Below are 21,661 nucleotides of genomic sequence, written 5' to 3' on the forward strand. Positions count from 1 at the left end.
CAAGCCCTGTGTTGGGCTCTATGCTGACAGCTCAGAGCCTGGAGCCTGCTTCAGATTCTGTGTCTCCCTCTCTCTGCCCCTTCCCTGCTCATACTCTTTCTTTCTCTCTCTCAAAAACAAACAATAAATTTTTTTTTTAATTTAAAAATAAAACTACTTTACGATCTAACAATTCCACTTCTGAGTCTTTACCCAAAGGAAACAAAATCACTATCTTCAAAAGATATCTAAGCCACTATGTTCACTGTAGCATTATTTATAATAACCAAGACATGGAAAAAATGTAAGTGTGCACTGATGTACAGATAAAGAAAATGTGCTATGTATATATACATACACACACAATGGAATATTATTTGGCCATAAAAGAGGAAATTTTATTTGCAACAACACGGATGAAGCTTGATAGCATTATGCTAAGTGATGTAAGTCAGCCAGAGGAAGACATTGTTATGACATCACTGACATGTGGAATCTTAAAACAAACAAACAAACAAACAAAAACATCTCAAAGATACAGAGAACACAATGGTGGTTGCCAGAAGTGAGGCATAGTGTGGGAAACATGGGTGAAGGGAGTCAAAATGTACAAACTTATAGTAATGCTCAATAGTGATAATACTGTATGTTAAGTCGCTAAGGGAGTAAATCTTGAAAGTTCTCATAAAGAGAAAAAAGATTTTGCAACTATGTGTATTGATGATGTAACTAAACTTACTGTAATAATCACTTCCCAGTATATGCATATGTCAAATAACTATCTTACACAACTAAGACTAATAAGTGCAATGTTATATGTCAATTATATCTCAGTTTTTTAAATGGGTACACATTTCTCAACGTTTATTTATTTTTGGGACAGAGAGAGACAGAGCATGAACGGGGGAGGGGCAGAGAGAGAGGGAGACACAGAATCAGAAACAGGCTCCAGGCTCTGAGCCGTCAGCCCAGAGCCCGACGCGGGGCTCAAACTCACGGACCGCGAGGTCGTGACCTGGCTGAAGTCGGACGCTTAACCGACTGCGCCACCCAGGCGCCCCAATGGGTACACATTTCTAATAAACAATTAGGAATATAAATCTACAGCTGAGGAGTAACAGGACTAGACATGGGAAAAACTGATTACAGCTGGCAGCTAATCTACAGAGCCAACACAAGTTATGGTAATACACAAGCAATGGTTTTCATCCTAAGTGATCAGCACTGAGGTTGGAAATATAAGGTAAGGGTCAGAAACCTAGAATTTCCACTAGCTACCAGGTAACAACTCTTTGGACGGTGGGGTCTTTTGTAGAAAGGACAGTATATGTACCGAGGCATTTAAAACAAAATTTTAAAAATTACCTGTGTCCCAAATAATTCTGAAGGCAGTGAATGTGTCTTCAGGCCACAAGTCCACTAGGCCTGGGGAAGTGTAAGAAAAGGTGAAAGAGATGGGAACCATAGAGAACACTAACATTTGAGGTGGCAGCAAAGGAAGAAGGCAGCAGTGAGCACGGAAAGCATTCCGTCACTGAGGGAGGCGAAAGTGGCAAGGAGAGAGGTGAGTGCAGGAAATGCTCCTGAAAGTGAGCATGAAAGGGAATGCAGATGAGCCCACAGGATTAAGCAGTGGGGAGTGAGGTCTCAGCTCACCCCTAAGCAGAGTGGCAGAGGCAGAAGCGACTCAGTGAAGTAAAAAAGGAATAAAGGTGAGAAGGGGAGAGAGTTTAGAGGAGGAGGCAAAAAGAAGAACAGAAATAGGACAATGCCATAAAGGGGTGGAAAAGGCCAAAGACTATTTGGGCTTCTAATGTTTGTTTTTGTAAAGTCTGAAGATGCAGGAGTGAAGACTTTGACAAAGTCAAAGTTAAGAAGGCAGGAAAGGATGAAGCGGAAGGAGTCATGGTAACTTATAAAGAAATGGTCCCTTTTGCCTTAAGAAAAAACAAAATAAGACAAAACAAGATTACTAATATTTGGAAGGGGAAAGAGAAGACGTCCATACCATGCTGGCACCTACTTTCCGGGCTCTGGGAGGCATCTGCTAAGTATGAGTTAGGACCTAAAGAAAAGTTAGCGGCATGAAAAGCTCATTGGAAGAAATGTATGCAGGAGACAAAACAGGAACAAGAAAAAGCGGGGTACGATGAAAGCTGAATTGAGGTGGAAATTAATGCAGTTCTGCAATTTTTTCCCACCAATGCTTAGTACTGAAACAGCAGGAATAGAGAAACCAGAAGCCTGGATGGGTCCAGAAGAAAAGTCTGGCACAGAGACTGAAGTAGGTAAAATGCCAGGCAATCCACGAGAAACACAACAGAAAAGTGGCAACAGAAGAGTCTGGAAGGAGGAAACAGTGGCCATCAGGTGGGGCCTAGAGCAATGGGCAAATATAAGGACGGATTAAAGAGGACCCCAGGGGAGCCATATGAGTGTGAAAGCAGGTTCAGAAAGAATGAGGTTGAAATCACGAGCAGGACTTTTTAAATCTAAGACTGTCTTGCACAGAATAAGTCTGAGTGATCTGCTTCTGGCCATGTAGGATTAAGCTGGAGAAGTAAAGAAACAGGTTACTCAAATATCCCACAGAACTTTAACCCCGAGGTGTTAGCTGAGTGTAGATCTGGAAGTGGATGCCAAAGACCCTGAAGACGACCTTGAAGGAGACCCTAATTCCTCAACAGATGTGAGAGAGAACCTGGATGTCAGTAAATCTTTATGGCTAAAGATGGGAGAGAATAATGTTTAAGAAACATACATTTCAAGGGATAAAGGCAATCAGACTAAGCACTACCATGGCGGGAGTAGAGATTAAAATTCTGCCTCTTGGTTCCCCGTAAGTTAAGGCAAGAGAAAATGAGTAATAACTGGCTGAGAAAATAATTTTAATGGAAGCAGGGATTTCCATCATATAAGAAAACAGTCCCTAGAATCAAGGAGTTTTCTAGACACATCATACATACCAGGTCTGAAATCATGTCCCCAGTGGCTACAGCAGTGAACTTCATCCACAGCAATTCGGGTAAATCTCCTCGCTTCATAGGCTTTCTCTAGTCTTGACATGAACATTTTGCTTTTTGCAATTTTCTCTGGAGTCACATAAATTAGCTTTAGCTTGGAATTTTTATTTACCATTTCAGCATGAACCCATTTCACATGCTCCTGTTGGAAGGAGAAACAGACATAATGACGGAACTGAGCTAGCCAGTGGGGATGCTAAGCAGTAAATTAAGATGCTCATTACTCAAAGCAACAGCCTTAAACTGTTTTAGCAGATGTTGAGTTCATTAAAATTGTGACCGTGTCCCAGTACTAAACTTCAGGGCAGCTGTAAATAGCATTTTAGTTATTTACTTATAACCAAATATTGATAAAAGAATAATCTCATTTGACAAAAAAGAGAAAAGTAAAAATGAAAACACTCCAATAGGCATTTACTCTATGAAGACATAATTCTAAGTTGTTCATATAAATGCCAAAATATGAGTTAAATGCAATAGGGATGGTTATAAAGTTGGGTTTTATTAATTTTAACATTGTATTTGTGATCTCTTCATGTATCTGAACAAAATCTATTCTTTATTAGGTACTTTAATGATGCTATCAAATCTACGCAATCTCTTTAGGTTTTATAAAGTATCTTATTCATTGAATTATGATTTTATAAAATAAAATATATACTTATATATAATAAAAAATAAATCCTAAAAGCTCACAGTTATTAGGTTCTTAGTGCTCTATTTCATAAAATATTTAGCACATTAGGTGTCATATTTTTCCTTCTAACCTAATTAGGACCAAAAGAAGTGTAAAGAAACAATGGTGAACGTGATGGACAAAGTCCAAACTGCTTTCAGTATCCCAGCAAAACCATTTGCTAATTCCTCAAGATATCCTTAAGTTTCTTAAGGAATGACTAAAGTACATTAAACATTTCAACTGGTCCTAAATGTCTCAGAAATCTTAGGGGAGCAAACATAAGGCTATTTCCTCAGAAATGGAGGAGTTAAAAAAGAAAAAAAAAAAAACCACCAGAATTTCTGGCAAAGTGGAGCAGCAAGGTTAAAAAGATTTGTATTCACATCCTATGAAGTGCTAGTGAAAGCAAACAGAAATTTGGACTTGACATATCCCTTCTCTTTATTTTCTCTCCAACTATTCAGTCGTGATACAGTTCAAATTATTACTCTTTTTCAGTGTTAAAGAAGTACAGTATTAGAAAGCAATGTTCTCCACATTCACCCATTGAATAAGAGAGCAGTTAGGACATGACAGTTTCAATAAAATAGAAATAGATGGGAAAAACCAAGGAACCAGGGCTACCTGGAGATATGGCTGATGCCAGGTCTGAGAGGAAATATGCAAACTGAGCATGGAGTAACTTCACAAAAAAGCAAGGAGTCAAAAACTATGGGATGAAGAAAAAAGATTCAGGAGCCAACTTGAAGAGATGCTCACTGCTCAAAGATGGGGCTAATTCAGCACAAAAAACAATAATATGGATTAAGATCTATCAAATACGCTAGATACTCGTAAGTTTATAATGATACTTAAAAAAAAAAAAAAAAGATCTTATTGACCACCTTTGGAGAATGCTAAGAAAACAACTCTCTGACAACTGGGAAAGAATGGGAAACAATTCTCAACCTGCAAAGGTTTATAAGGAAAAAGTTCTTTATAGAAAATGCCTAGCTAATAAAAGAAGGAGTGACAGAAGGAGAAATCACCACTTTGTAAGCCCCTAATTAGAGCTGTTACTTAAAGGCAGGCAATAATCATCAGTGGCTTTAAAGCCAATAGATGAAAAGGGGACAAAGAACTTGATAATAACAGAACAAGCAGTTATCACCTGAACCCACTGACCAAACTTAACATCACACAAAATAACCAGGTTATGATGTACCTCCTACTTATGCCATGGGGAATAAAGTCTTGAAAAAGAAAAGACCAAATACAGTCACGCTTTTAAGTCTAACTAAAAATAACAAGTTAAACAATATCACAAGAAGGTTATCAGAAAAACCAGAATGTAGCAAACTAGAAAAAGACCCTAGTTTCAATAAAAAAATTAAATTTGCATGGGGAAACAAATAAGAAATAAGGGGAATCTACAGAGAGATCAACAAAATACAACATAATGCATGAATTTATTCTGGACCGTGATTTTAAAAAAGAAAAGTAAGATTTGATGAGACAAAGGAATGTGAATTTGTTTGTTTTGTTGTTTGTTTATTCTTGAGAGAGAGAGAGACAGACAGAGAGCAAGTGGGGCAGGGGCAGAGAGAAAAGGACACACAGAATCCGAAGCAGGCTCCAGGCTCTGAGTTGTCAGCACAGAGCCCAACACAGGGTTCGAACCCAAGAACTGTGAGATCATGACCGGAGCCAAAGTCAGATGCCCAAAAGAGCCACCCAGGTGCCCCAAAATGTGAATACTTTTTAATGTTTTAATTTTTGAAAGAGAGAGAGAGAGAGAGAACGAGCAGGGCAAGGGCAGAGAAAGGGAGACCGAGGATCCAAAGAAGGTCCACACTGTCAGCACAGAGCCCGATGGCAGTCTCGAACCCACAAACCCTGAGATCATAACCTGAGCCGAAGTCAGACACTTAACCAACTGAGTCACACAGACACCCATTTACTTGATGATTTTAATGAATCAATATTAAATTGTTTTAGGTATGATAATGCCATTGCAATTATTTTTTTTCTGATATATATTAAAGGAGTTACAACTAAAATGATATGATATCTGGGAACTGTTTCAAATAAATAAACCAAGGGGAGGAGGCAGGGAAAATTCCAGGTATATAATTGAAAAAGGATTGGTCATATGTTGATAAATGTTAAAGGTGGTTAATAGGTACTTACAGTTTTATTATGATTCTCTCTACTTTTCTGCACTTTAAAAAATTTCAATAACATCCTTTTTAAAAAAGAATAGTTGGGAAATGCTTATTCAACAGATGAAAGTAAGAGAGTCCATTCCGAAACCAAAAAGATTCCATAGGGACAGGTTATCTTGTTAGTAGTGCACCATTTATATTTAATAATATTGTATAATTAGGAATTCTTATTTACTATTTTCTAATAGATAATATAAAACAGCTCAGCTGATGTTTACTGTAAAGTGCCAGATAGTAGATATTATTAGGTTTTGTGGGCCATACAGTATCTATCACAACTATTTTGCCATTATTGTGTGAAAACACATAAATGAACGAGCACTGTTGTGTTCCAATAAAACTTTACAGACTTCCTTATAATTTTCACACTTCACAAAGTGTTATTCTTTTAACTTTTTTTTAACCATTTAAAAATATAAAAACCAGAGCACCTGGGTGGTTCAGTTGGTTGGGCATCCAACTCTTGATTTCAGCCCAGGTCATGACCCCAGGGCTGTGGAATCAAGCCCTGTGTCAGGCTCCGTGCTAAGTGTGGAGACTGCCTAAGATTCTCTCTGTCTCTCCCTGTGCCCCTCCCTTGCTCATGCTCTCTCTCTCTAATAAACCAAATTAAATTAAAATATATAAATATAAATGTAAAAACCATTCTTAGCTTACAGACCATATAAAAATAGGTAGTAGACTAGAACTGGCCCATCAACAGTACTTTGTAACTCTTGATATAGTTATTAGCTTATAATTTTATAACCAATTCAATTGTAACCAAGGCTCCTACTTTAGTGAAGAGTTTGAATTTTAAAAAAAGGGTGTGCCTAGGTGGCTCACTTGGTTAAGCATCCAACTCTTGGTTTCAGCTCAGGTCATGATTTTTTTCACGGGATTGAGCCCCACTTCAGACTCTGTGCTAAGAGCATGGAGCCTGCTTGAGATTCTCTCTCCGCCCCTCTCCCAAACAGGCATTCACACACCCTCTCTCTCAAAATAAATAAACTTAAAAAACAAAACAAACAAACAAAAAACCACAGAAGCATACCTTAGGACTAGAAGCATTTAACATGGTAGCTGAAATTCCTAATTGTTTTAAAACCATTAACTGGTCTTCCATAAGAGAGATCAATGGGCAAATCACAAGGGTAAAACCTAAAAGAGAAAGTATCTACTTTAAATTTTATACTACCTCCAGAATGAGTTTCAACCACTCACCTGAGGACATCACAACATCAATATACTACCTATTTTTTTAGCCTCATTAATAGAGGAGATAGATATAAATAAATGATCATTAGTCAAATAAGTAGATATAAGATTAGACAGAAATCTCTTCCCTCATTCGTTACTATAAAGATAAAAATAGATATGATTGTGAATTTTTACTTTACTATCATTTTTAACAATCAGTACTGGTAACCTTAGCAAAATAACATAAATCAAGTCAAGTAGTAAGCAATTATATCAGAAAAAAGTTATTCCAAAGTTTCCAAAGAAAACATAAGCAACCCGTATAATTAAGAATGATAGTTACAAGACTATTCTTCCACTTACTGTACCAGATTAATATATGCCACATAGAAACCAGTGAACAGTTTATTGACTGGATGAAATTCTGATAGTGTCCCCTTTCTCTTATTATTGAAATTGTGCACAGCTCTAAGAGCTATTCTACATTATTAAAATCACTGACCTTATGTTTCTATAGTTTGTTCCTTAAAATAAACCAGAGAGCAGACCAATTAAAAAATATACCAGGTTCGGACTTTATCAGGGATTTTGACATCTCAAATAGTCTCTCTGCTGTATTTTCATATTCTCCCTCATCAATGATAACTTCACATTACATTTAAACACGGGCAAGCCTCTCTCATCTTTGAAAAACCCTGGACACCTAATTTAGGGTCCCCTCTCTTTTTCCCTTCACAGCAATTCTTTCCAAAGAATGTCCTATTCACTACCTCCCCTTCCTCAACTCATCTTCCCTCTCTCTCCATTCCCATGTAAATTATGTCTCCAAATGTAACCTATTTCAGTGAACAATTTGTCCCAGCCTAGAATTTGGGCAACATTCTATACTATCCCTTCTCCTACCCCCAATCCAATGAATACCAAGTCCTACTGAATCTACCTCCTAATTATTTCCGGAATTCCTCCATCTTCTAAACCACAATTCTGGCAAGTCTCTTACCTATATAAAACCCTTCAATGGTTTCCCACTCATCTAAGGAAATTTTTATAGTATCTTTCAAGACTCTTTCCATGTGCCTTGCCCCTCACTGCCTGCCACACTGAAATTCTTCCAGATTATTGATACTCCCTACCATGCATATTCTTACTTTTGGGCTCTCAGAAATACTGCTCCCCTGCGTGAACATTCTTCCTTCCTCTCCTGTCTATCTTTGCCTACTTATCCTTCAGCTTTCAGCTCAAATGCCACTTCCTCAGGACAGCCTTCTCTGGACAGTCCCTAGACCAGATCTTTGCACTGACTTAATTCCCTATTAACACCTTTCTCATGGGACACCTGGGTGGCTCAGTTGGTTAAGTGTCCAACTCACAGTTTGTGAGTTCAAGCCCCGCGTTGGGCTCTGTGCTGACAGCTCAGAGCCCGGAGCCTGCTTTGGATTCCGTGTCTCCCTTTCTCTCTGCCCCTTCCCTCCTCGTGCGCTCTCTCTCTCTCTCTCTCTCTCTCAAAATAAATAAATAAATAAAATTTAAAAATTAATTAATTAAAATAAAAAAACCTTTATCACAAAACTTTTATTGCAATTGCCTACAATTACCTCTATTTTCTAGTCCAGGTATCAATAAACTAAGAACTAGCTGCTTGTTTGAGTAAATAAAGTTTTAATAGAATACAGGCATATCCATTTGTTTCCATGCTGTCTATGGCTACTTTTGTACCACAATGGCAGAGTTCAGTAGTTGCCACACAGACCATATGAACCACACCTATCACATTTACTGACTGCCTCTCTAAAGGTAAGTTTGCTGACTTACCTTTAGAGCAACCCAAAGAGCAACCCAGTACCTGGGAGCTTGTTAGAAATGCAAGATCTTGGGTCTCACACAAACTCAGAATCTGCATGTCAATCATGTCACCAGTAATCCTTACACACATTATAGTTTGAGAAAGTTCTGCTTTACACTATGAGCTCTGTGAAAATGAGAACCTTGCCCATTTTGCTCACTACTGTTATCTCCAGTGCCTAACACCCCCAGCTGACACTCAATAAAGATCTGGGACTAGACTCCAGGTCTATAGATTCCTTTTCTAGTACTTTTTGTCCCACAACATGTTTTTTAATTATGTTTGAAGAACCATATAAAAGAACCAATTCTGCTCAAAGTCTTTAACATTCCCTCTTTAAGTGAACCTTTTAAAATGGCTATTAACATTAAGATAAATGAAAATAAAAATGCACTTGATTTATACATAAGTATGGTTAGAAATTATTTTTTTTAAGACTTAAAAGAGAAATTCCTTGGGGTGCCTGGGTGGCTCAGTCGGTTGAATGTCCGACTTTGGCTCAGGTCATGATCTCATGGTTCATGAGTTCAAGTCCATGTCAGGATCTGTGCTGACAGCTTGGAGCCTGGAGCCTGTTTCAGATTCTGTGTCTCCCTCTCTCTGCCCCTCCCCCACTCGTGCTCTGTGTCTCTCTCTCTCTCAAAAATAAATAAACATTTTAAAAAAAGAGAGAAATTCCTTTTTTCAACTTCAAACGAATCTTTATTAATACATACCATCTGAACATAATGCTGGTAACTGGTAGCATAAGCTCTTTCCACCTCCTGTAGGCATAACAAGAAATACCTCCTTTCCAGACATTGTTACATTAATAGTTTCAAGCTGAAGCAGTCTGAACCTCTGCAGTTTAAAGACATTTTGCAGAACCTCTTTAACTTTACCAGACCAGGGAAAATCTAGACAAAAAATAATAATAAAACAATAATAATAATAATAATAATAATAAGCCAAATATATTAGAATTATTTAGGATTATAAATGCAATACAAACGTAAATGGCAGCTTTTATATTAGAGAAAAGCAGTTAAGAATTTATGTAAGTTTTAATATTACTGACAATTTAACCTTTATACTGACAATTTTGAGATTAGTTTAACTCCAAAGCTTAGGCAAAAAGATTTAATGATATATAGTAAGAAACAATCCATCAGAAAAAATGAAAACATTTGCCAGTTGAGAATTAACCTACACAGAAGAGGAAGGTCCTTGACCAGGCATTTGAAAACCAGTCTGATTGTTGATCAAGGAATTCATAGTATCATAAAAATCTCAAATACTGTCAATTAACAATTATGCAGAGTTTTTTATGTAAATATCTTGTTTAGAAGTAAACCCCCTGAAAAGCAAGGGCTACAAAAGCACTGTTACGAACTCCAGTATAAGTGATAGTTCATGATAAACATGAGACTTGGCAAGATCCTGAATCAAGGAAGGTGTTCACTAGGGCAGGAAAATGAACTAGACTTTGGCAAGTTTGAATTTTTTTTTAATTGTTTAACTTTTTTCTAATTAAAACTTAGAAAATTTAGTAAAAAATCTTCTTTTTCCAAGCATTGATTGATGCTGCTAGAACCATATTTGGAGGGGCGCCTGAATGGGTCAGTCAGTTAAGCGTCCGATTTTGGCTCGGGTCATGATCTCATGGTTCGTGGGTTCAAGCCCTGCGTCAGGGCTCTGTGCTGACAGCTCAAAGCCTGGAGCCTGCTTCGGATTCTGTGTCTCCTTCTCCTCTCTCTGTACCCCTCCCCCGCTCATGCTCTGTCTCTCTCTCTCTCTCTCAAAAATAAACATTAAAAAAATTTTTTAAAAAAGAACCACATTTGGAAAAAATAATGAAGTGTGAATAATAAAAGCTTCATTCAAAAAGAACATGGGCAAAGAATGGTTTGCCTACTGGTTTCCCATGCGCTTAAAGAACAGCCAGTTTCCCTTCCAAGTGCCTAGAAAGCACTGATCCAGGAACAATGATTTAACTCCTGTGTAAAGAAACAAGCAGAAACAAGACTAGCAAACAAAAACAGAGCAAACCTTCTTTATTCCAAGCAGCAGGTGAAGAATCCCATTCACTGCTTTCCCCAGCATCAGAATCCTCAAAATGCTGCTTTATTTGGTTTGTTAGGATGTTCTTTTTCTGAATAAGCTCTTGTTGCTTTTCCAGAAGTTCCTGAATTTGAATGTCTACTGCATGTAGCTCATTGGTTACAGACTCCAATTCTTCAGTTAGAGCTATGAGGAAGGAAAAAAAGATGCAATAATTAATTAGTTTTAGGTATCTCTGTTGATTTTTGGCTATTCCTCACCATCAGAATTACAGACAAACTTACAGTAGTAGAGTAAGGTGGTTAAGAGCATGTGTGTTGGAGTCACATAGACCTAAATTTTAGGTCCTCCTCTCAGCTCAGGCTAAGCACTAAACCAAGCCTCAATTTCCCCATCGGTACAAGGGGACAATATCTAGCTTTCATAGTATTGTTTTAAAGAATTAAGTGAGATAATATATGGAAAGTTTTAACATAGTAACTGGCACATAGTTATGCATTTAATAAATGATCATTATTATTTTTACTGTGTTGTAGGGCAGTGGTCCAACAGTCTCCTAAGTCATTTAAGTGACCAAACTTTGAAACAAAAGGAAGCTTTTTTTTTGTTAATTTGAATCCAAGGTAGTTAACATATAATGCAATAATGGTTTCAAGAGTAGAATTTAGTGATTCATCACTTACATATAACACCCAGTGCTCATCACAAGTGCTCTCTTTAATGCCCATCACTCATTCAGCTCATTGCCCCACCCACCTCCCCTCCAGTAACCCTGTTTATTCTGTGTATTTGAAAGTATCTTATGATTTGCCTTCCTCTGTTTTTACCTTATTTTTCCTTCCCTTCTCCTATGTTCATCTGCTTGTTTCTTAAACACCACACATGAATGAAATCTTAATTTGTCTTTCTCTGACTTACTTCGCTTAGCATAATACACTCTAATTCCATCCATGTTGTTGCAAATGGCAAGATTTCTTTCTTTTGATTGCCAAGTAATATTCCATTGTATACATATACCACACCTACCTTATCCATTCGTCAGTCAATGTACATTTGGGTTCTTTTCATAATTTGGCTATTGTTGATAGTGCTGCTATAAATACTGGTATGTTGTGCTTCTTCAAATCAGCATTTTTGTATCCTTTGGATAAATACCTAGTAGCGCAATTGCTGGGTCATAGGGTAGCTCTATCTTCAATTTTTTGAGGAACCTTCATATTGTTTTCCAAAGTGGCTAGACCAGTCTGCATTCCCATCAACAGTGCAAAAGGGTTCCCCTTTCTCCATATCCTCACCAACATCTGTCGTCTCCTGAGTTGTTAATTTTAGCCATTCTGACAGGTTATGAAGTAGTATCTCATTGTGGTTTTGATTTGTATTTCCCTGATGATGAGTGAGATTCAGCCCATAACTACTTAGCTATTATTTCATGAAAACATATTTGGGTTCATATGTTGGCAAGATAAGGCGTTGGTGATTATAAACAAGCTGATGTAACAATTAAAAGAAAAATTGAGTGTGCTACTGGAATTGACAAGTCCATCATCACTAATTTATAAAGCAGACTTAATGTATGATTCTAATCAATCCGAGTATTAAAGTCAAAGTGAGATTCCTTTTGACACCATACCAATAGAAACCAAAAAAAATTTTTTTTTAATTTTTTTTTTTCAACGTTTATTTATTTTTGGGACAGAGAGAGACAGAGCATGAACGGGCGAGGGGCAGAGAGAGAGGGAGACACAGAATCGGAAACAGGCTCCAGGCTCTGAGCCATCAGCCCAGAGCCCGACGCGGGGCTCGAACTCACGGACCGCGAGGTCGTGACCTGGCTGAAGTCGGACGCTTAACCGACTGCGCCACCCAGGCGCCCCAGAAACCAAAAATTTTTAAAGATGTCCTTGATGCTCTCTAAAACATCAGCCCGCTTTAATCAGTGTCCAGCTTTAATGCCCCAAATTTTCATAAGATGAAATCTCATGGTTATGATTTAAAATAGGATGTTATGGTGTTTTTGTATTATGCCAATACCAGAATTGCCTTCCCTGCATGATTCTGGTTAGGATTGGTCACAAGTGAACTCTGCTTCAGACCTGGAAGGTAAAAATGAAACAGCAGTCAGGTTTACATTCAGATGGTTGGCATAATGTCAGGTGCTGCTGGGGCTCATTCACATTGTCATGAATCTGCTGCTTCACCTTCCTGGCATAAAGCAGAACCCAGTTCCACCCAGCTCCTACTGAACCTCTTTGGGGCAGCAGCTTGGCCCACAGCTTCTTCAGCTTCCCTGAATCCCTGGCCATGTTCTTGTGCAATTTTCTATGGCAAGTGTACTAGCTCTTCTGCAGGGCACCAGCATCTGGAGTCAGAGTGTTGGAGGCGGTTACACAACCAACACGAGTCCAAGTGAAAGGCAGACAAGCTCCATTTTGTCCTCCTGGGTTTGAGCTCATCTTTACCCTCCCACACTCCATCTCCACCTTCCCGTTCCTACTGCTGGCACTGCTGACTTCAGGACTAGCAATGGACTGCTTAACCAGGCCCCATGATCATACAGGAACTGATCCCTACAATAAATCCCTTAAATCACTCATGATTCAGCTTCTCTGAGTGAACCCTAACCAATACCAAATGTTGTTCCAGAGGAAAAGAAACTTAAAAGCAGGTTCTCTAAATTGCTTCTATGCCACCTAGAATAGTCTCTGATCTGATTAGATTTAAAGGCATTAATGACCCTTGCCTGCAGTTCAATTGGTATTCCATGGCATGTAGTAGACAAAGTTATTTAGATTACAATCTAGACACCAGTAGTTAAGTATCTAGAGAGGGAAAGGCTCTGGGTGACCAAGTGTTTGCTGTCACAGAATATTTCTGTTGAGAATAATGCGGTTGATTGGCCCCTCCTAAATATGCTGAAAAACCTGAGAGAAATGTAGGATCTGTATAAAGGAACCTCAAAGTCTCTATGATTGTCCCAGAAGAACCCCTTATCTCCTATAGGTACTGGGCCAAGACTACCGAATGTCAAAAGCCAATACAGGCTGAAAGTTAGACCTCTTGAGTCAGTTAGCTGAGTTGTGAATGGAAGGGAAAAGTTCTGGAAGGAAATTAAAAGTACTATTCCAGTAAACGTATGAAATGTAAGAAAGGAAAACAGCCTTAATGCTGATATGGAGAGAGGTTTAGTAATCCGAACAGAAGATCACACCAGCCACAACATTCCCCTAAGCCAAAGCCTAATCCAGAGCAAGGCCCTGACTCTCTTCAATTCTAGGAAGGCTGAGTGCTCACTTCGGCACCACATTTACTAAAATTCTACGAAAGCTCAGAAAGGTGAGGAAGGTGAAGAAAAGTTTGAAGCTAGTCGAGGTTGGTTTGCTAGGTTTAATCTCCATAACATAAAAGTGTTAAGCAGCAAGTGTTGATGTAGAAACACCAAGTTATCCAGAAGATTTAGCTAAAATAGTTAATTAAGGTGACCACAAGAAACAACAGATTTTTATTGTAGCCTTCTACTGGAAGATGCCATGTAAGACTTTCATAGAGAGGAGAAGTCAATGCCTGGCTACAAAGCTTCTAAGAACAGACTGACTCTCTTGGTAGGATCTAAAGCAGCTGGTGACTTTAAGTTGAAGCCAATCCTCATTTATAATTCCAAAAATCATAGGGGCAAGAAGAATTATGCTAAATCTATTCTGCCTGTGTTCTATAAGCCTGAATCTATAAGCACATCTGTTTATAACGTGGGTTATATTTGAGCCCTATTTGAGCCCTAGGGCTCAGAAAAAAGATTTCTTTCATTGACAATGCACTGGTCACCCAAGAGCTCTGATGAAGATGTTTAAAGAGATTCATCTTGTTTTCATGCCTGATAACACAACATCCATCTGTAATTCATGGGTCATTTACTTTCAAGTCTTATTATTTATAAAATACATTTCATAAGGCTATAGCTGCCACAGATAGGGATTGCTCTGATGGGTTTGGGTAAAATCAATTGAAAACCTCTGAAAAGGATTCATCACTCTAGATGCCATTCAGAAAATTCATGATCCATGGGAAGATGTCAAAATATCAACATTAATAGGAGTTTGGAAGCAGTTGATTCCAACACTCATGGATGACTTAGAGGGCTCAAGATTTCAGTGGAGTAAGTCACTGCAGATGAGGTGGGAATAGCAAGAGAACTAGAATTAGAAGTGGAGCCTGGGACACCTAGGTGGCTCAGTGGGTTAAGCGTCCATCTCTTGGTTTCGGCTCAGGTCACAATCTCACGGTTCATGAGTTCAAGTGCTGCATTGGCTCTGTGTTGACAGTGTGGAGCCTGCTTGGGATTCTCTCTCTCTCTGTCCCTCCCCTGCTCATTCTTTCTCTCTCTCAAAATAAATAAATAAACTTAAAAAAACAAATTGGAGCCCGAAGATGTGACTGAATTGCTGCCATCTCATGATAAAACTTTAACAGAAGTTAAATGAACAAAGAAAGTGGTTTCTTGAGATGGAATCTACTCCCAGTGAAGATGCTGTGAAGATGGTTGAAAAGACAACCAAGGATTTAGAATATTACATAAACTTAGTTGATAGAGCAGTGACAAGTTTTGAGAGGACTGACTCCAATTCTGAAAGATGTTCTACTGTGGGTGAAATGCTATCACACATACAGAGAAATCATTCGTGAAAGGAAGAATCTATTAATGCAGCAAACTTAAGTGTTGTCTTATTTAAGAAATTGCCACAGCCACCCCACCCTTCAAAACCACCACCCTGATCAGTCAGAAGCCATCAACATCACAGCAAGACCCTCTACCAGCAAAAACATTACACTCACTGAAAGCTCAGATGATAGCTAGGATTTTTCAGCAATCAAGTATCTCTAATTAGGTATGAACATCATTGTTTGATGTTCTATTGCACACTTAATAGAGAACAGTATAAACATAATGTTTATATGCACTGGACAACTAAAAAGTTCATTTGACTAGCTTTATTGTGATATTGACTTATTATTGCAGTGGTTGGAAACAAATCTGTAAGATCTCTGAGGTATGCCTATGTCACCAGAAATATGGTGGGAATATGTGAGGGAACAGATCCCAACAGTACTAAATCAGAGTGAAAAGAATATTAAATGAAGCTAAATTCACTGATACAGACTCAATATGAAATTCTGGTTTAGTGTAGTAGTACAGTGACCAGGAGTGGCTCTAATAATTTACTTCGTTGGTTGCCAGAAACCTGGCTCCAAAGATGAATTATTAGAAAGTTGAGATAGAATGACACAGGTGTAGATCTCAATGATACTGAAGGGCTAGAACTTTCTGGGTATACACTAAAGGAGGGGATCCAGAGGCTTCAGGAAAGGAGAATGCTACCCAGCTTCCCTGAAGAGCTTACAGTGACTGTTCTCTGTAAGCTAGGAATGACAGCGAGGGAAGTACTGCCTTTGAAGCAGATCAACAGAATCAATGAGAATAATGGATTTTCCAAGGTATGAGGGCTAATTCAGTTCACAACCAAAGAAAAGATATATGTGGTTGCTATAATAGGCAACAGAGCAGAAACAGTAATCAGAATAGGCTGATCCACAGAGAACTCTGGCATTGGCTAGTTGATCATGATGTCCTTGAAACGGTTTACTTGATTTGAATATGCAGAATGCAAAATCCTGATTCTGGTAAACTAAGTTTGACTTGAATCACTATAGAGTCAGAGTCTTTCAACCAGTTCCCAGAAAAGAACCAATTTATAGACCCAGAGTCCCCTCAATAGAGATTGGGACCCTGTGAGAAAAGACACAACTAAAAATTTATATAGTAAATCTTCTCACTAGTGTTCTCCAAAGAAACGTACCAGGGTAATTATGTATTGGGGAAAGGAAAATAGCTTCTCGTAAGTTACTGGACACTAACTCTGAATGGACAGTTCCTGGAAGACAAATGCCATGGTGATCCACCAGTCAAAACAGGGACTGGACTTATGCAAATCACGTGATCAATCCAGTTTTGCTCATGTCCATCATACAGTGGACTCAGGAGATCCTCTAACCCATTCTATGGTTATTTCTCCAGTTCTAGATATTATCAGAATAGATACATTCAGCAATGGGCCAAATACATATATCAGTCCCCTCTTAGGAAAGACTAAGTGGAAGCCAGTATAACTGCCCTTACCTACCAAAACAATGAACAATGCTGTTTGTCCTATAGATCGGATTCTTGAGCCTAGGGATCAGGGTGGAAATGAGAGTGGCTCTTCTTACTATTACCACTTACTAGTGATCCACTAGTAAAATGTTTGCTTCCCATCCCTGAAACTTTGAACCTTGTTGGTTTAGAGGTCTTCTCAAGGAAGGAATGCTTCTACCAGGGGAAAATGCAGTGGTTTCATTTAAACAGAAGTTGGTGGGATTGCAAACTGGTGTAGCCATTCTGGAGAATAGTATGGAGGCTCCTCAAGAACTACCCTATAACCCAGCAATTGCATTACTAGGTATTTACCCAAAGGATACAAAAATACTGATTCAAAGGGGTACATGCACCCTGATGTTTACAGCAGCATTATCAACAATAGTCGAACTGTGGAGACAGCCCAAATGTCCATCAACAACTGATGAATGGATAAAAAAGATGTGGTATATATACACAATGGAATATTACTCAGCCATCAAAAAAATGAAATCTTGCCATTTACAACGACATTGATGGAGCAGAGTGGAGCCAGAGTGTATTATGCTAAGTGAAATCAGTCAGTCAGAGGAAGATAAATACCGTATGATCTCACTCATATGTGGAATTTAAGAAACAGATGAACATATGGGAAGAGACAAAGGAAAAAGAAACAAACCATAAGAGACTTTTTTTTAATGTTTATTTTTGAAAGAGAGAAACAGAGTGTGAGCAGGGGAGTGGCAGAGAGAGGGAGACACAGAATCCAAAGCAGGCTCCAGGCTCTGAGCTGTCAGCAAGGAGACCAGTGTGGAGCTCAAACTCACGAACCATGAGATCATGACTTGAGCCAAAGTCAGATGCTTACCTCACTGAGCCACCCAGGCACCCCCATAAGAGAATCTTAACGATAGAGAACAAAAAGGGTTGATGGAGGGAAGTGGGCAGGGGGTGGGCTAAATGGGTGATGGGTATTAAGAGCACTTGTTGTGATGAACACTGGGTATTATATGTGATGAATTACTGAATTCTACTCCAGAAACCAATATTGCGCCGTATGTTCACTAAAACTAAAATTTAAATTAAAAAACAAAAAATAAAAATAAATGGAAGTAGACTGCCTCTTGACCACTTTGAGCTCCTCATGCCAGTAAATCAACAGGAAAAGATGGAGGTTACTGTACTGGCTTGGGTGACTGATTCTGACTATTCAAGGGAAATTGGATTGCTACAACACTACTGAAATAAGGAAGAGTATGTGTGAAATGTAGGAAAACCTCTAGGGAACCTTTTGGTATTCCCACGTTCTGTGATTAAAGTTAATGCAAAACTACAAAAGCTAAATCCAAGCAAACTGCTAAGGCAAGTCCACACACCAGGCAAGGATTTGTGACCAGGTGAGGTGTTGTTGACAGCAAAGAAGGAATACGAAAGTGAAGAACATAGTTATAAAATAACATCTAATGACCACATGACCAGCTGAGAAACAGGACTGTAATAACTATAAGCATCTCTTCCTTTTTGTTGTTGGTGGTAGTATGTATGTATGTATCTAGGTCCCTTTTCCTATTTTCCTAACATCTAAATAAAATGTGCTAATAGTAGCTGACTTCACATCTCAGGAATTAAGTTAGAGGATTACCAAGAAGGATGTGATTTAGCAAGAGGAATGAGCATCATCCAAAGATGAATAACAAGAACCTGTGCCCTTTTGGGGGGAGAAGAAGAGTTTATCTTTGGTTGTACAAGGGACAGTTGTTTCCTTGAGCAGCCAGATATATGGAAGGTAGAAGTGAAAGAGTGCCCTTGTTTTCCATATGTGAAAAGGTTAATTAAGGCCAGGATTGATGACCTCACTGGCACAGGGCAGCACCAAGCCCACAACTCTGGCTGCTGCTAGATATCCTTGGGGAAAGAGCAGAGTCTGTAGCTCCCCCAGATGCTGTTGGTTCTCCTTCAGCTTCTCTGAACCCTCAGCCAAGCAGTATGCCAGTCCATGTGCATGTACACCCACTCCTGAATCATCCACACTGGAGACTGTGAGGCACTGAGACTAATACAGGTTCTGCTAAGAAACACGATTCATGATTCACAGGTTGCAGTTTGCCTCTGCACCCCCACTGTACATCACCTTCTCTTCCTGACCGTTGGCGTGGACTTCAGTGCCAGACACACAGGTGACAAACACCAGGGAAGAGCTTGACCACTTCACACAATCAGATAAGGTTAAATCCCTCCAGTAAATCCCTTGTATCATGCATAGTGCCTCTGCTTCTCTGATCAAACCCTAACTGACAGAGAACTTCCGATCCAAGATGGCAACATAGAAGACCCTGAACTCATCTCCTCCACAGACACAACAAATCTACACCTATTAACAGAGCAATTCCTTCTGAAGAACTGCGAGCAGACTGAACAGCTTCTGCACAACAATAGAGCACATGAAAAACAGCAAGAGACATACACTGTAACAAAGAAAACTCCCAGCCCCTATGCTGCAAACTACAGTGGGAAAGGATACTATTGAAGGGCCGGGAGCAGGTTCATCTGCCCTGGGACACAGAAAAACAGCCACAGTTTGGAAGGGAAATTAGAATATAAAGGAATCAGCCTTAGGCCACTACCAAATGGTGGGGCAGCTCCTAGAACTCTCTCCAGATCTGAGGCGCTGGCAAGTGCCATGGTTAACGTTCCCAGTCCACCTTGACAGCACAGATGGGAGCGGGTTCCAGAAGCCATAGCTGGCCTGCTGCCTCTGCGAGCCCTGGTCATACTAGCCCTGAACCCCCTAGGACACAGAAAAAAAGCCACAGTTTAACAGAACAACTGAAATATAAAGGATCCATCCCTAGAACTCCACCAAATGGCAGGGAAGCTGCTGGAAATCTCTCTGGATTGAAGAGGCTGGTTGAGTGGAGAGTATACATTACTTTCCACCTTGATTACATGGATGGGAGCATGGTCTAGGCACCTTAACTGGCCTATTGCCTCAGTGAGTCCTGGTCCCCTAGCCCACACCATCCCAAGCCGACCTACCAGGGCAGCCACGGTACAATGAATGCCAGGAAACCCTTGGTCAGCATTCACCACAGCTATGGCCATCTTGCCAAAGTGACATAGGCCCAAAGCACCCTGGAACAATCCAAATCTGTACCATACTGGCTCCAGATGACATGCTAGGACACCACAGTGAACAGCACTCCAGGACCTCCTGGCTCATACTCTCTTCCACTCCAGCCACCCTGCAAGAGCGCCACTTGCACAGTGTGCCACAGGAGCCACTGGCTTGCACACACCTTGGCTACAGCCACTCTGTCAAGGCACCCCCTACATGGAGTGCCCTGGGACTCCCCTCCTTCCCAAACCTTGCCTCTGTTCCAGCAGCCCCACCACAACCAACTCATGTCCACTTCAGCTCCAGCCACACCATTCAGGTGCCCCTTATGCTAAAAACCCTGGGACACCCTGGCTTGCACCCACTTCAGCTACAGCTCTCCTGCCAGGGCACCATCTGTACAGAGAGGCCTGGGACTGCCTCAGCCAATGCCCACTTCAGTTCTGGCCATCCCACCAAAGCAACATCAGTACAGAGTGCCCCAGAAACCCTGGCCCACACCAGTCAAAGCCTCAGCCAGCCAGCAAAAGTCACCAGGCACACACAGTCTGCACAGAAGACAACTATACATACACAAAACCATTCCTTCAAGTTTAGGAGAAGTAGCTGAAACAAATACAGAAGGTCAAAAAACATGACTCAGGAGCATATGTTCCCAACACAAGAAGACAAAAACCTCAGAAAAAGGACTGAAAGATGGATATGGCAAATCTAACTAATGAAGAATTCAAAGTAATGGTCATAAAGATGCTCACCGGACTGGAAAGAAGAGTGGATGAATTCAGTGAAAACTTCAACAAAGAGATACAAAATATAAAAAGGAACCAATCAGAAGTGAAGAATAGAATAACTGAAATTAAAAAATATAGTAGAAGGAATCAACACATCACAGGATAGGTTAAGGGACCTCTGCAATAACCTCAAGCATAATAACATTTAGTGGTCTCAAAAGCAGAAGAGAAAGAAAAAGGGGCAGAAAACTTCTTTCAAGAATTAATAGCTGACAATTTCTCTAACCTGCAGAAGGAAACAGACATCTAGGTTCAGGAAGCACTGAGAGCCCATAACAAGATGAAGCCAAGGAGGGCCATATCAAGTCATATAATAATTAAAACGGCAAACATTCAAGATTAAGAGAGAGTTTTAAAAGTAGCAAGAAAGAAGCAAAAGTTATATGCGAGGGAAACAGCTTAGAGCCCAGAGCCTACTATGGATTGTGTCTCCCTCTCTCTCTCTGCCCCTTCCCTGCTCACACTGTCTCTCTCCCTCAAAAATAAATAAACATTAATAAATAAATAAATAAATATTAAACAAAAAGAGAAACTGAAAACCAAATAAAATCAGAAATGCAAAATACATAACTGACACCACAGAAATACAAAAGATTACATAATAGGCAACAATGAAAAATTATATACTAGCAAATAAGACCAACT

At 39.6% G+C, this 21,661-nt stretch overlaps 1 protein-coding gene across 1 annotated transcript in view; it reads right to left on the minus strand.

Annotated features, from left to right (window-relative positions):
* RECQL (RecQ like helicase) overlaps nt 1–21,661 on the minus strand; it is a 57,614-nt gene that overhangs the window by 23,794 nt on the left and 12,159 nt on the right. Inside the window, exons 3-6 of the mRNA XM_043563170.1 lie at nt 10,936–11,133; nt 9,624–9,803; nt 6,919–7,025; nt 2,946–3,144 (exon numbers count right to left, since the gene is read on the minus strand). Of these exons, the coding sequence (XP_043419105.1) occupies nt 2,946–3,144; nt 6,919–7,025; nt 9,624–9,803; nt 10,936–11,133 (684 nt within the window). The remainder of the gene's footprint in view (nt 1–2,945; nt 3,145–6,918; nt 7,026–9,623; nt 9,804–10,935; nt 11,134–21,661) is intronic.

The sequence above is a fragment of the Prionailurus bengalensis genome, chromosome B4 (assembly GCF_016509475.1).
Source record: "Prionailurus bengalensis isolate Pbe53 chromosome B4, Fcat_Pben_1.1_paternal_pri, whole genome shotgun sequence".
Lineage (NCBI taxonomy): Eukaryota > Metazoa > Chordata > Mammalia > Carnivora > Felidae > Prionailurus > Prionailurus bengalensis.